Genomic DNA, 14196 nt, shown 5'->3' on the forward strand with positions numbered 1-14196 from the left:
GTTTCCTCTTCACCTGGGCTCTGACTGTATGGGACTCCTTCAGCTTTTGGAAGAGAAGAGAGTAAGGTGCACAAGTCAAGAGAATATGAAGAAACAAAATGATTCTCAGAGGGATCTTAATGAAAGTCTTCTCTTTTATTTGAATGGTTGTTATATTCAGATAATTAAGTAGAATTGTCATAACAATGAAAATCAAATTTCCCTTCTTCCCAAGAAATCAAAAAAATGTTCCTATGTACAGAATTTACAATTATATGCAATAGTTTATTGTTACTTTGGACTCCAACATTTGCTATCACTGGTTAAAACACCCATACTGAAGCTAGAGCAGGATGTGTCCATCCTGTACCTTTCATAATCTTCTTTAAACTGAGTACTCTTCCAAGGATGAGTTACTTTCCTCACTTGAGATCTTGTTGCTGCATACACTTTTCATCATCCACAGCCTACATAATTAAATTGTATTCCTTTCTGAGCAGGTGAGAAGTTGGGGAAAACAGGCCAGATGTGCAAGTGTGTTTAGGTTTCTGTTTTCTGTTGGAGTCAGATTAAAGATGATACAAAGAAGGTGTGAAAAAAATAATCTGCTGATAACAGATGTTAAGCATCTTGGCAACTTTGGTTTAAACTTTGTTTCATAAATTTTCTTTTCCTTACAGAAGCTTCATTTGTTTTCATGGATTATTTGGCAGAAAGTTTTTATGGTTTGGTTCAAGCTGCTGAACCTCTGTAACCCTTTGTAGCTGTAGTCCATGGGCACTACAGACATCGAGTTTCTCTTTAAAAATAAGAAACCTTGAAGAACTCAGAAATAAAGCATCATTATCTCTAACATCATGATCAGTATCAAATGACCACGGAGAGGATTTCTAAGATCCACATGCTGCTAAATGAATTTGAACTCAATCCTGGGGTGTTACTAGTAGGACTTTGCTTCTTTAACTCAGCTTCATTTTCCAGTCTGAATCTACACAGCTGCTCCACAATACGGAAAGTTGCTCTGAGCTGGTAGGATTGGAGGTTTGTAACCCAGGGTGCTGGAACATACCTGTGTTCCTAATGAGTGGAAGTGAGCATGTGGTGGGTATGAGGTGTCTTCCGTAAGTGGAACTGTCGGGCTTGGTCCATGTCATGGGTAGCAGGCCCCTTCCCAGAATCCTTGGGAACAGACGTCCTTGCTCACACAGAGAGAGCTCTGAGACAGTGCTGTGGCAGGCCCTCCCTGCCAGCCCAAAGGCAGTCCTCCTAAATCAAAATTAAGATGTGATGACAGCATGAAGGCAGCCTGCTGCTGCTGGCATCGCCTCTGTTTGGCACTGAAATAGAGCCTTCAGTCTCCTTATGCAAGTGCATAAAATGCTTAGTAGTAAACTGTGCCTTACCCCCTTTCAGTTGCCTAGACATAAGGAGAACAGTTACTGTACTCCTGCTACACAAATATGCTGCTAAGGGCAGGTGATAGGCAGCAGCAGAGTTGCACTGTGAGCAGCATTATTTAGATGTGTTTTTCCTGGGATCATGATGCACCTGAAGTTCACACATTAGCAGGCTTGGCTTTTTAATTAGGGAAACGAAGCATCCATAAGCAACAAAACAAGAGGCTTGAAATCATCCTCATTTTGTATTATGCAGAATTTCTATATTCATCAGTACACAAGTGATTGCTAAACAGGTTCTCACTAAGTTTACTCGCATTTCCAAACAAGGTGGTTATTATGCAAACAGGTTAGCTTTGTGGAGGCATCTCCAGGATGAGCTTAACCCTGTCCTGTTCGGTTCCTCTTGCCTAAGTCTTATAGGTCTGTAAACGTTCATGTTGTTATACGGAACTGGGGAGTTTTCGGCCATGTAGTGCGGCTGGTAGTAGTTACCCTGGATGGCCTTCTGTGGAGGGGGGGGTGTGAAGGAGACGTAGCTGTGGAAGGAATTAACTCGATGGAGAGGTGACTGGGGGGCGAAGTTGCTGTTGAATATGAGAGTTCGTGGGGTCTGCTTGGTCTGGTGGGTGCTGCCAGCTGAGAGGCTGCTGAAGGCATCGGAAAGAGTGTTGGCGCTTCCCTCATCACTGTAGGGGAGGCTGCACGGAGCGGCCCAGCTCCGGCTGAACAGGAAGGGCAGGGAGCGTGGGGGGGACTTTGGGCCCCTCACCGGCTTGGAGAGCGCATAGAGGTGCCGGAACTCCTCATCAAACAGCTCCACAACTTGACCTGTGAACTTGGAGAGGAGGTTGCGGTGAACCTGCCCACACAACCACGTGAAGCTGGAAGAAGAGACAAGGTGAGGGTTAGTGTTAATGCCGGCCATGAGGAGCTGGAGATCTCCACAGGGGTGATGTGAAAAGCAAATGTGTTTTACTGCTGAAGCTTCTTGTCTAAACACAGGATGAAAATGGTGTCGCAGTTGAATTTCAGGTCAGTTCACATCAGTGCTCTTTGACTTGGATCAATCTTTGTTATTGCAGCTGCCTCTAAAATCTTCAAGAAACCTTGTAAAGTTACACAACCTCCTAAAGGGAGTGGCGATCCAGATCCACTGCAGGGCTAAATGTCAGCTACAATACCCAAGGTTTGAGTGTCTGATCCATGGAAAGGAGTTTAGACCCGTCTTTGGAATCTCTCTTCCACACACAATGTTTAAATTCAGGTCTTACCAGGTTTTATCTGCACACACATAAATTGTACCTTGTACCCTGCAGAATGCTCTGCCAATTCGTAACTCTTACCCACTCAAAACTGGCATCAAAAAGACTAGTGAAAAATAACCATCCTTTGTTTCCATTTTGCCATAATCTTTCTGGTCAAGAGAAACACATAAAAACCCAGCCTCCCTGTCACTCACACCCACAAAAACAAACCACCACACCTGACAAATGCTTATTTTCTTCACTACAGAGAAAATTAAATTATAACTATTTCCTACGGCCTTTCCAAAAAAAATATACTACTTTGCTATAAAGTAAGGGAGAAACACCATAATAGTTTTCATTCTGGTAGTCCAGAAACACACCCTAGGATAACCCATAGCTTTTAAATGATTTTTCTTTTATGTGCTTCCCTAATGCAGTCAGCAAACATAAATTTGTGCTTTTACAGAACCACAAGCTAGCCTGATTGTGCTGTGCAGGCTGCCATGTCTGAGCAGCAGCAGCACCTATAAAATGAGCATAGTTGAGAGAATAAATTGTAATTACTCCCTGAGCTGACCAGGGCTTGAGCTCTGCAGCAGAGGATACAAAGCAGCACTGAATTTGAACCTGAGGTTATTCTGTGTTGGCAAAGCTCTGCCATGGTTAATCCTGCGTGACTTTATTAGCTACACTGGCTTTGCACAAGGATTGCTGAGAGACAGATTTGGTTGTAGGTGTGTGCATTTAAAATCTTGTTCTTGTCATGTTTTGACAAAACTCCTCTGAATCTCAGTGGGACTGACAGCCTGAGCTGATGCTAAGGGAGTAAGACAGACGATTCACATATGCCTGTCCAGAGCATTCCTAAAGAGGGTTGGGTTTGGGGCATACAGTGGTTTTATACTGTTGCTTCAGGAGCAAGGGGAGGAGTGAAGAAATCAATAGTTCAATGCCACTGGACAACCCTACAATATATACTGTTTCTTTTATGGTTGGACAAGAAAACACACAGTAAGCTACTAGAATACAGGTACTTCTCATCCAGTTTGTTCAAATAATTCCAAATATGGACAAAACCTTGGGAGCCAAGGTAAACAGCACAGGAAGCTAACTCCCTGCTGTGTGTGTAACATCTGCTGAGCCAGCTCAACATTGCCTTTAGTCACTAAGCAGTGCTCTCTAAACCTTTGCATGCCCTTCATCTTACTGTTAAGGAGACAGTAAGCCAGGAGTAAATACAAAAACACACACTGTCTAGGATATCTACACTGAAGGTTACAAACTCATGAAAGGGCTGAGGTGTAAAGTGGCAGGTTTATGTGCTACAGATACATCTAGTGTATAAAAGAAAATGTAGACAAAAATAAACATCAACTGCATTTGTAAACAGCTTTTAAAAGCAAAAAAAATTCAGAGGAAAAAACTGTTCTGCCCAATATTGATAATTTACTCCCATGTGTAACTTCCCAGAGTACATGACAGACAGATACTAGTTTGTGGTTCATTGATCTTATCTACAACCCTTGTAAACGGAAAGTTGGATCCAAAGATTCTCCAAGAACTGATGGCAAATAGGTCAACTGCAAAGTTACAAGGTGAGACCTATGTGATTTTAGACAAATGTTTGTAGTCACAGCAATGTATATGCTGTGCACTTTGCTGAAGAACACAGGTGAACTTGACATAGAGACTTAACAGATTTTCATAGGCTTAATTCTAAGAGAAAATTAATTGTTTAGGTTTTAGGCCCTGTTTAGCTCCTTAGTTTACAATTCCAAGTGCTCTTCTGAGAAAGGCTCAGAGAAGTCTTTGTCACTATCTGCCCAGAACGATCATTTTTCTACCAGGCCTCTTTGAATGAGGCCCATCAGGAAGAAGAGAAAGCAAGAAGAAGTAATGCCTAGATTGGGGCCAATGCTGTATCACAAATTCAGTCATTAATAGATGCTTCTCAGCCATCTTGCAAGGCTTTGTCCCAAAACCTATGTCCTGTTCCACATCCTCTCATATATGATTGTCTGAATCATAACCCACCTCTCCTTTCAGTATTGGACTTGTTTTACTATAAGTGTCCCCTCTGCACTGCTGCAGCTGCAGCTCATTAGGGATGCTCTCATCCTTGTGTTTGCAGCACTGCAGCTAAGTGCAGCAAAAAGAAATACTGCATCCTAACCCCACACCATAGACACTGGCAACAAAAACTGAGAATAAAACTGTAACTTAAAACACTTACTCATCCCTGTACTTGTGCTGACATGTGTGTGGAAGAGCCTTCAGAAGTTTCTCAGCTCTAGTCTGCCCTGTGCAGCAGGACCACGCTTATTCACACGACCAAAGCAATGGTTTTTAGCGTGGTTTTAAAAACCACGCCAGAGCAGCAGATGCCACAGACTCAGTGGTGGTTCCTTTGCCTCTAACTAGTAGTCAGCTTCAGTCCTCTTCATTGTCTATTAGGCAAATATATTTTGTCCCCAAACACTTTGGGAAACCATGACCCAGGGTCCCTTTTTAGAGCAGTATGTCCTGAAGGGCTACTTTATTTCCCTGGCCTGTTCCCCCCCGCCATTACAATGTCATGCAGTGCACAGTGAAATTTGCTGTTGTATTTCAAGATCTCTTGTACTAGTTTTAAGATCTCTTCCAATCTGATTTCCAAAAAATGCGTTGCAGAAGAGTCTGAGTTCTGTTTTACTCTACATTATTTTTGTTTATACCTGAAGAGGTTGGTGGATAAGATTCAGGCATAACAGAAATCTTTCAGATCAATAAAGTAAGATCTAACAAGAAGTGCCATACACTGATAGCCAGCTATAACCCACAAGAATCTGCAAACTGCTGGTGCTAAGAGTGCTGAAGTTAAATAGCGTATAGATTTGTTCCTCACCAGCCTCTCTGTTTGCTGCTGGATAGGGGATTATGTACTTGAGGTCAGTAGATATTGCAACAGCAGTAGAGAAAGACAGAAGTGACTGCACAGAACTTCGAGTGGTTTTAATTTTTTTTTTTCAAGATTGAAAGAGAAGCCAAAAGAAAGCTTCTTGGCTAAAGATAATAGAACTTGCCCTGTCCTTCCACACATCCTTCACTTCTACTCTCTGTGTAAATCTGCTGTTGCATTTCTACACATCTCTGGTGAGGGATTAAAAAACACGTGAAGGAACAAGAAAACCAAAGAGTGGTCAATAAAAAAAACCAAAGTGTCCACTCATTTTTGTCTGATGGGTCATTTGGAAATGGAATGTGGACACCTGAGCTCCTGCAGCCCATCCCCACATAGTCACCTAAATTTACCTTTGTTACTATAGTTATGTACTCTTCCTGGTGGCGCAGTTTTATCAGACCAGGGGCATTTAAGCTTCCAAATCGTAAACTGGGATTAAGAAACACAGTCACATCCTTTTAATTAAATAATCACCTCTTGTATTTTTGTATCTGGATTTCTAGGATACACATAGTCATTTGTGAAGCTTATCTATGTAGCCATGATGCTTAGGAACTTCATTTATTTGATACAAACTCAGGGTCTCCTGAAATTCCCTGACTGAAGGATCTTGGATCTTAATTAAAAACCCAGGTGGTGAGATGCTATATCCTCTACCTGAAATAATTACAGCAGCACAAAAAAAAAGGGGAAAAAATGAAGGTACAGCAGTCACATAGATATATACTGCCTACCTACTAATGAAACACGAGGAAAAACAGTAAGTCTCTGAAGAATTTATGTTTTAGCTTTAATCACTAAACTTGTCATATGGAGAATAAATCCTCAGATGAGCTGAGTGTCATATGATACATTAAGGGATCCCGAGGGAGATGGAGATGTATCCTGAGAACCCAAACAATGAGGAAAGCATAATATTAAGCTGTACACATTTCTGGTTCTGCTCCAGGGCTGAACCAGCAAAGATGCTTACATTAGTTTCTGAACATTTGAATTAAAAACCATGCTCCACAAAGAACTAATACCAGCTTTAAAGCAAGTTAAATGGATTTTTGAAAAATGACACATATTTGAAAACATGAGGGTTTCTTTGTTACACAAAATCTTCTTACCTGTACAAAAATTTCCATGGCACTTTTTTGTGAAGTAACATTAAAAATCATAAAAGAGTACCTAGACATGAATTGCAATGGCTTATCTCACCTGTAAGATCCAGAGAGCACATATCTCCAGTCAGAGATAAGAAATTTTTCTTTTATTTGTCCAGAAAATTTCCTGCCTGATTTGGCACAGTAAACCTCTCCAGTAACACTGCGGACTGAAATATTCTGTAAATAAAAATAAAATTGAGTGAATTACATTTTTTAACAATCAAAAATCAGAAGTGAAGTGCCCTTCCCCCCCACCTTTAGTTCTTCACTTCCCCAATGTTGGATTTCTTCATGGACTCTCCAATATGAGATTTGAAGTTTTGTGTCTAGAGGAAACCTAGCCAAGGTCTCTCACTTGCCACAGGGTTCACTTGTTTCACTGGGGACATAAACCTGCGTGGAAGCTCATCCAGATGGAGCTGTGCTGTGTGACTGATACCCCAACCAAAATGAGTGGAGGATGTGCCCACAGCTGAGAGCAGCTTGTTGCCTCCACTGACACCCAGCCCCAATCTGCCCTAGCTGTGAGCTCTCTTGTTTTACACTGGCCATGGCACAACATGGCAGGGAAAAACCTCTGCTCCTCCAACCCATCTGAGCCTGCATGGACATATGTGCTGCTCTTCTGGAACAGCTCAGACAGTTGCTGTCCTTCAGGATCAGATGTAAGTACACATGTCAGCTTGGCCCATGTGATGCTCTGCACTGTCCTTGTACCTGAGCAAACACATTTCAGACTTGCCAGGCACCTGGGCATGACTCTGCCACACACACACTTTGCAGAATCAAGATCTTAGTAAAGGAGTGGCACCAAGGTTTGACTTGCTTGTTTTGAAAGCCTGTGTGCTGTAGCTGCATACTCACAATAAATACTACAGGCTTGTTCTTCCTTATGAGTGGGGGTTTACAAACATGCAAACACTGTTATTAATTTAAATTTTTTATATATTTGGGGTGAAATTCAGCTGTTGAAAAACAGGTGTCTGGTGCACGTGAGATGCCCTCAGGCCTCCTGCATGCCCCACAGCTGCTGTTCCAGAGGTCTGTTGCCTCTGTGGTATCCCCCATCCCCATGGAGATGCCACAGATGCCCTACAGCATCTCAAGCAACCACTGAAATGATCCCTAGGAGAGGTTTTTTTAAAGCCAGTTCCCTCTGACAAAGATGAAGACAAAATAAGCTAAGAGCCAGCTAAATTTGAAGCATTATTTATCTTTAAAACAGAGATTTAACACATTTTATCAGGCACTACCCAGTGCCACCAAGGTATTGCCATGCAAAAGAGTTTCATACACCTTCTCCCCATGGCTGCCAGTCCACAGCTGCTGCAGAGCTATTAAACAGAAGCAGTTGCAATGCTTATGTTAGACAACTACTAGGAGAGTTAAGCTCTGTTTTAAGACTTCAGGGCCCTGATTAGTTTCATCTAGGAACCTGATGGAAATGCCTTACCTTCCTATAATATCCATGGGAAAATGTAGGCATCTTCAGAGAGGAATTAAGTGTGCTAATACTACCTCAGGTGATCTCTTGCTCCCTTTTAATTACAAGGTGGGTTGACCCTAGCATAACCATGCTTCTAGCTCAGAGTGCCTGAAGTTAGGCAGATGAATCTGAGCTTAAGAGCTTCACAGAGCCACAGTACCTTGAAGAGATCCTCAGTAATTTGCAACTTGTCACACATCTCCGAGAAGAGATTTATACTGCCATGATCGAGCAACAGGTAGACAAACACCATGCGCTTGTTAGCTGCCTCCAGGAGGTCACAAAGGATCTCAGTGTCTGTGAACACATCCATCACGATAGCCAGCACCTTGGGGAGAAAAAGCAGAGGCATTAGCAGAGTCAATTTACATAACTTTCAGGTTGCTCATGAGGCCACTGACCTGCAGTTTATTTGTTTAAAAACAAATTCCAACCAACACAAATATTCAGAGATACATGTGGATATTTGCTCTGGTTTTCTCCCTAAGCACCTGAATCAGTAAATCGATGAGACACGTTGCTTTGTTGTTTTATTGCTCACATAAAACCAGTATTACACACAACATATAACCCAAGATGACGCACGAAGTTTGTAGGTGAGATTTCAGCACTAGGAAATATATTGAAATGCCAATCAGAGAATAATAAAGACATAACTAAAATAAGAGACTGTAGCCCTTGCCAAACAACTGACTGGCTGTCGTAAGGCACATGTGTTCAGCAAGAATCACTGCATGATGCTTTCTCTGTTGTGACTTACACCTGGAACGGTCCTGTGTTCAAATCCTCACTCTAGTGGTGATGGTAGAGCAATGGAATGGATTCCAACAGCTCTATCTGTTGCATTTTTTAAATACTGATTTATAAATCCCAAATCACAACTGGAAGAACAGCGTATAAAAGTCACAGTACTGGGCATAAACACAGCTATTTAAATGCACAGCCTGCAGCCAGCGTGGATCAAGGGAACTGCAAATGTGACATAAAACCAGTTCCATACTCCAGTCCCTATGCCCAGCCTCATGAAGGTGCTGGTCTTGATTGATATCTGCTATTGGCCATGGAAAGGGTCACTCTCCAGGGCAATTCAGCCCAGATAATACATGACTTATGTTTAGGAAGTGTCTGTTTCTCCACTGATCAGAGAGGGAAGCCTTGATAACTGTGCTCACAGGGTATCATCTTCAGTCAAAACAAATTTTACAGTATCTCTGTAGATCTGTCTTACTAATTGCTGCCAACTTGCACTGAGTCGTACTCCAAAGCTCATGCCCACACCTAAAAACAAACTTATTCCCTTTGCCACCATGAGGAAATCCTACAAGACTAAGCACATCCTGTGCAGCCAGCATGCTCTTCAGGCAAGCCAAACTACTTGTGGGGCAGTGAGGATCTCACACCCTCCTCCTGCTGCCAAAACACAGGCTTCAGAAAGGGCCTTGCCACTGTGAGGTAAGTGGCACAATTATGTCCAGTATCTCACATCCACACTTACTGTTACCACCTCTGGTCTTTTGAAACAGCACAGTGCTGATCCAGCCTCACTGTAGCTCCAGACAAACCTCTCTAGTACTCCTTTTTCAACAGCTGTTCCCAGTTTATATTTCTGCACCTGACTTCCCTCTCTTACTTGCAGCACGTCTCGCTTCTTTTGCCTGAATTTCATTTTATGATTTCCACCAATTCTACAAATGTGTTAAGATTATAGTACCACTTACCAATTCTTTCCAGTCTGATATGACCCACAAACAGAGTCTTTATTCTGTTGTTCAAGTTGTTAATGCATATATCAAATACTAGGCTATCCAAGATGGACCCTTACCAGATGATAAGTAATAAATACTGCATTGGAAAACTGTGCTGAAAAAGCAGCTGACAAATTTATACTGTTAGTAAGTGTTGCTTCAGCACCCTCTTGTAATGTAAATTAGATGATAAAGAAGGTCATGAGAACCATGGATTTATTTTACATTTCTCACTTTTTCCCCTCCAAATCTTCTTCTCTCGGGATAGAAAATTTTTCTGGGTTGATATTTTACCTGACGCTTATTTTATCATTCCAGAGACATTTCTTCTGTTTCTGCACCTTTCTGATGCCACCAACTTAAAATGACTGATCTATAATTCCCCTGATGTAGTAAGCACTTGTAGACTTTGACAGAGCAGTTGCCAACGGAGATACTTCTCCCCTGCCATTACACGCCATGTTATCAGGCCCAGAACACCCTTGCAGGGGAATAACAAAGTGGAAGAAACCTGTTTCCCGCAGGCTTGGAAGTCTGTGGGACTTCTGTAGGGCAGCAGCACTACAGCCTGGTTTGGTTCCTGACCGTTCACCTGTGAAACTGCTGGTGCTGTCTCAAATTTATACAAGGGGAAAACTCCTGGATGATGGCACACAGCCTTGAAATATCAAATGTTTTTTCCAGGAAAACAAGAAAGCTGCCAGAACACACATGTCAGAGGCTTTTTGTTCCCCTCTAGTTGCTCAGCTTCTGGTATCCCAGAGTGTGGGGAGCCTGGCTTGTAGCTGACACCTCTCTGTGGCCCTTGTCATCTGTGTGCACCTTTCCCGTGTGCCAAGTCACAATGAAGAGCCTCCACATGGAGCCCACATGACACTTTTAGTGATGCTGGCAACATACTAGGGAGGAAAGATCTCTTTTCTGAATAATTTCCTTCCTCTGGGGATGCCTACTGGCATACCAGACACACCTGCCTTTCTCCAGCCTCCCCTTCACCCATATCTCCCACGAATCCCCTTGAACAACTCCTAATGGCTGAGAGCTCGCTTAGGTTTAATTCTTATTCATGGGGCAGTGGTCTGAACAAAGCAAATCATCCTGCTGGGGGTGCACAAGGAGAGACAGAGCCCAGCTGCTCTTTCTACAGCACATTCGATCCACTGGGTTAATGGGAGGTTAGAAGAGGGAGTGCTTTGTTTTAAGTCACCAACATAAGAAGGTGTGGGTGTGAGTACTAAAAAAAAAGAAATAAAAGGCACTGCCTGTGTTGAACAACAGGCTCTTTACAGTCACTTTCTAGAGCAAAGCTACACTGCAACACACAAGGCTGCCTTGGATCAAACAGCATGTTTACTTGATCTTTTAAGAGCAAGAAGACAACCAAGTACAGAGGGAACAGCAATTCTCTCCCCATACCTGAGTGGTCTTGTTGATGTACCGGCGTATGATGTCTCTAATGTTGCTGTTCTTCTCTGTTTGGAAATACACAGTGGCAGTGGATTTCTCCTTCATATAGGGCTTCTCCGCTGTAGTCCATGTGTGCAGCAGAGCTGGCTCACTGCAGTCAGAAATGGTGGGGAAGTAGGTCCCTGAAGGCAGTGACCTGGCATCGTTCTGCTTTGGAACAGCCGCTCCGTCAGCAGCTGAGGACTCCTGTGCATAATAGGACTCCCTGGCATTATCCTTGATGTACTGAGCTTCCACGGAGGAGAGGAAATCCACCTCACCCTCTTTGCTTAAAGTTTCGAGGTAAGAGTCTGTCCCACCATCCAGGAAGGCGTCGGTGGCCAACCGTATGCTTTCGTTGTGGCTGAAATCCACTTTGGTTACCTTTGGGGACTGGCTCTTGATGTCCTCCAGCCTTTTCCTTATCTTGCCCATGTGTCTGGAGTGGTTGGCCATGGCTCGTTGTCGCAGCAGCCGATCTGCCGGGTAGGCACCATGCATATGTGTGGGACAGGCAGTGCAATCATCCTTGTTTGGGGACTGCATCATGGCATGAAATTGCCTTGGCTGAATGAATTAACTGTGAATAAAAATAAAAAGATCTTATTACCACAGGCAAATTCACACTCCCTGAATTTGTCGGTACAATTATCTTCAAAACAAACCTGAAGTTTGCTTCTCAGGTGGTGGTGTACTCTGGCAACAATCTGTTTCCAGATGGGACACAAATGCAAAGCTGATTAGATTGCTTATCTGAGAGGCACCCACCTCAGCCCCAGGGCATACGAAGGATTCGAGTCCAATTTACCACGGCCGTCCGATTCGATTGTATTTCTCTTCCCGTCGCATCCTGTGAAATATGAGTGAGGAAAGCACTCAGGCAAAAGCAGGTAGGCTCCCAAGCATCATTGCACAATCTTCAAAACAGCTTGAGGCTTCTCTGTCTTCCCATAGTATTTGTTATGGAGAAAAAACAGTTCTGATGTTGAACTGGAACAGAGACAGCAGCCATGTCCACGGCTTCAGAACAGCAAAAAGGGTCATGGGCTCTGGTTCTACATCTACATGCTGCCAGGCAGGCTTAAAAACAGATGTGAACTTCGTCACTGTGCCCCGTCTGTAGTATGTTGCTATTACCATATACGATTCACTCATCTATTTCTTAAAAGCTTTGTGACTACGCCATCCTATTAAGAGCAAAACACCCCTTCCCAAACATCCTGAGTATTATGTGGAGGGAGGGTTGTGAGCTGGCCTCAAAGCATCAGAAATACAAACACTCATCACTTGATTGTGCACATTTAGGGCTGTTTGGTTGGTTTCTTTTTTTTTTTTTTTTTTTTTTTTTTTTTCCCAGGCTGCAGCTTCTGGAGTCACGTTGTCCCCGTGGCAGCTCACTGCTGTGTCATTAGCAGGTTCGGAGCAGAGTGACAGGCCAGAGCCTCGGGGGAGCCGGGCTGGCTGGTCTGACCGAGGAGAGGTGGGGTGGGAAGGCACCTGCCCGAGGTCTCCGCACATACCTGTGTGCGTGCCTGGATGCAGAGGCACGTGTGACACAGTTTTCTCTGGGTTGGGTTGGCCCTCGCCCTGCGCTCTGTGTCCACGCACCCATGTGCCACAGCTCCAGAGGGGAGCGCAGTACCGTGGGGATGTGCCAGTCTGGGCTCTTGGATGAGAGCACGTCTGAGCAGGGAGAGGGTCCTGCCGCCCTGGCCTCAGGGGTGCGCAGGGTGGCACAGGCAGTTTTTCAGCGCAGCTTCCCAGATTCTGGATCCGTGTCTACGTCAGATGCCTTATCGGGTGAAAAAAAGAAAGTAATTACACGTAAAGATGAGACAAACAAATATATACGAAAAGAGAAAAGGGTATTAAATGGTTCGGATTTCAATCCCCGAGCCACGGAGGGCGGGACACATCCACGTGGGGCTGAGGAGAGACGGGGCCGTCCTGAGCTCTGGGGTGATTTTGAAAACTACCACGTCCCTCCCCCCGCCTCCAACATCCGCCCGCAGCTGCCAGACGCGGCCGAAGCTCGCTAATTATCTCCTGACCTGTTCTGCGCAATTATGCTGAAAATGATGCCACCTAATTAACCTGACACGCCAGGACTGTGCTCTGCCAACGCCGATCGGAGCCAGGGACGGTACTGCCCGCCTCGGCCAGGGTCCCTCACTGTCACCCCGCTGTCCTCACGGTCAGAGTGTCCCACGCTGTCACCCCGGTCCCTACATGGCCACGGTGGGGCTCCACACTGGTTGTCACCATGAGACTCACACTGTCACCCCAGCGAATCCCCGCTGTCACCCCGCAGTCCCACCTGGTCACTCCGGTGCCCCGTTCGGCCACTACAGGATCCCCCTCGGGTGGGAACAATGTGGGAGAAGGAAGGGACGGGACGGGCTGTGCCGTGTCCTCCCGCGACCCCGGCGGGGAGCGAGGTCACCGGTGCGGGGCCGGGGCAGGGTCGAGAGCCGGCCCAGAGGCCCTTTGAGCAGCCGCCTCGTTAGCGCAGTAGGTAGCGCGTCAGTCTCATAATCTGAAGGTCGTGAGTTCGATCCTCACACGGGGCAAAGGCGGGCAGCTGTTTTGCTCCGGCCGCCTTCCCACGCTTTTAGCGGCGACAGACCCGCCCGACACTGCTCGGACCCCTCGGCGTGTCGTGACCGGCGTGATATTTACGAAGTTGTAGTTCCAGTTCCGTCTGTTCGGCTGGCGGGTTTAGGGGAGTAACTTCCGCGATCGTTCTACCTTTTGTCGGAGGGTTTCCAGCTACTGAGCCGTCTGCGAGCCCGTACAGGGAT

General features: G+C 44.8%; 1 protein-coding gene and 1 non-coding gene across 2 annotated transcripts; one reads left to right on the forward strand and one right to left on the reverse strand.

Moving 5' to 3' along the window:
• Positions 1-1678: 1678 nt before the first annotated feature.
• FAM83A (family with sequence similarity 83 member A) lies at positions 1679-12212 on the reverse strand. The gene is made up of 5 exons (XM_027645724.1): positions 12061-12212; positions 11366-11975; positions 8365-8532; positions 6771-6895; positions 1679-2260 (listed from the first exon to the last, which is right to left on the reverse strand). The coding sequence occupies exons 2-5, from the start codon at positions 11942-11944 to the stop codon at positions 1714-1716; spliced, it is 1419 nt and encodes a 472-aa protein (XP_027501525.1). The 5' UTR covers positions 11945-11975; positions 12061-12212; the 3' UTR covers positions 1679-1713.
• Positions 12213-13892: 1680 nt separating this feature from the next.
• On the forward strand, positions 13893-13965 carry TRNAM-CAU. The gene has a single exon. It is a non-coding gene; the product is annotated as a tRNA-Met (tRNA).
• Positions 13966-14196: the final 231 nt, after the last annotated feature.

The sequence above is a fragment of the Corapipo altera genome, unplaced genomic scaffold, assembly GCF_003945725.1.
Source record: "Corapipo altera isolate COAL_440 unplaced genomic scaffold, ASM394572v1 51, whole genome shotgun sequence".
NCBI classification, from domain to species: Eukaryota; Metazoa; Chordata; class Aves; order Passeriformes; family Pipridae; genus Corapipo; species Corapipo altera.

Coding starts and splice junctions, on each gene's coding strand:
- FAM83A (XM_027645724.1), bottom strand. CDS start 11,944: ATGATGCAGTCCCCAAACAAGGATGATTGCACTGCCTGTCCCACACAT. Junction 8,533..11,365: donor ACATCAACAAGACCACTCAG/GTATGGGGAGAG, acceptor TTTCTCCCCAAG/GTGCTGGCTATCGTGATGGA. Junction 2,261..6,770: donor GTGCTCTCTGGATCTTACAG/GTGAGATAAGCC, acceptor CTCTTCTTCCAG/CTTCACGTGGTTGTGTGGGC.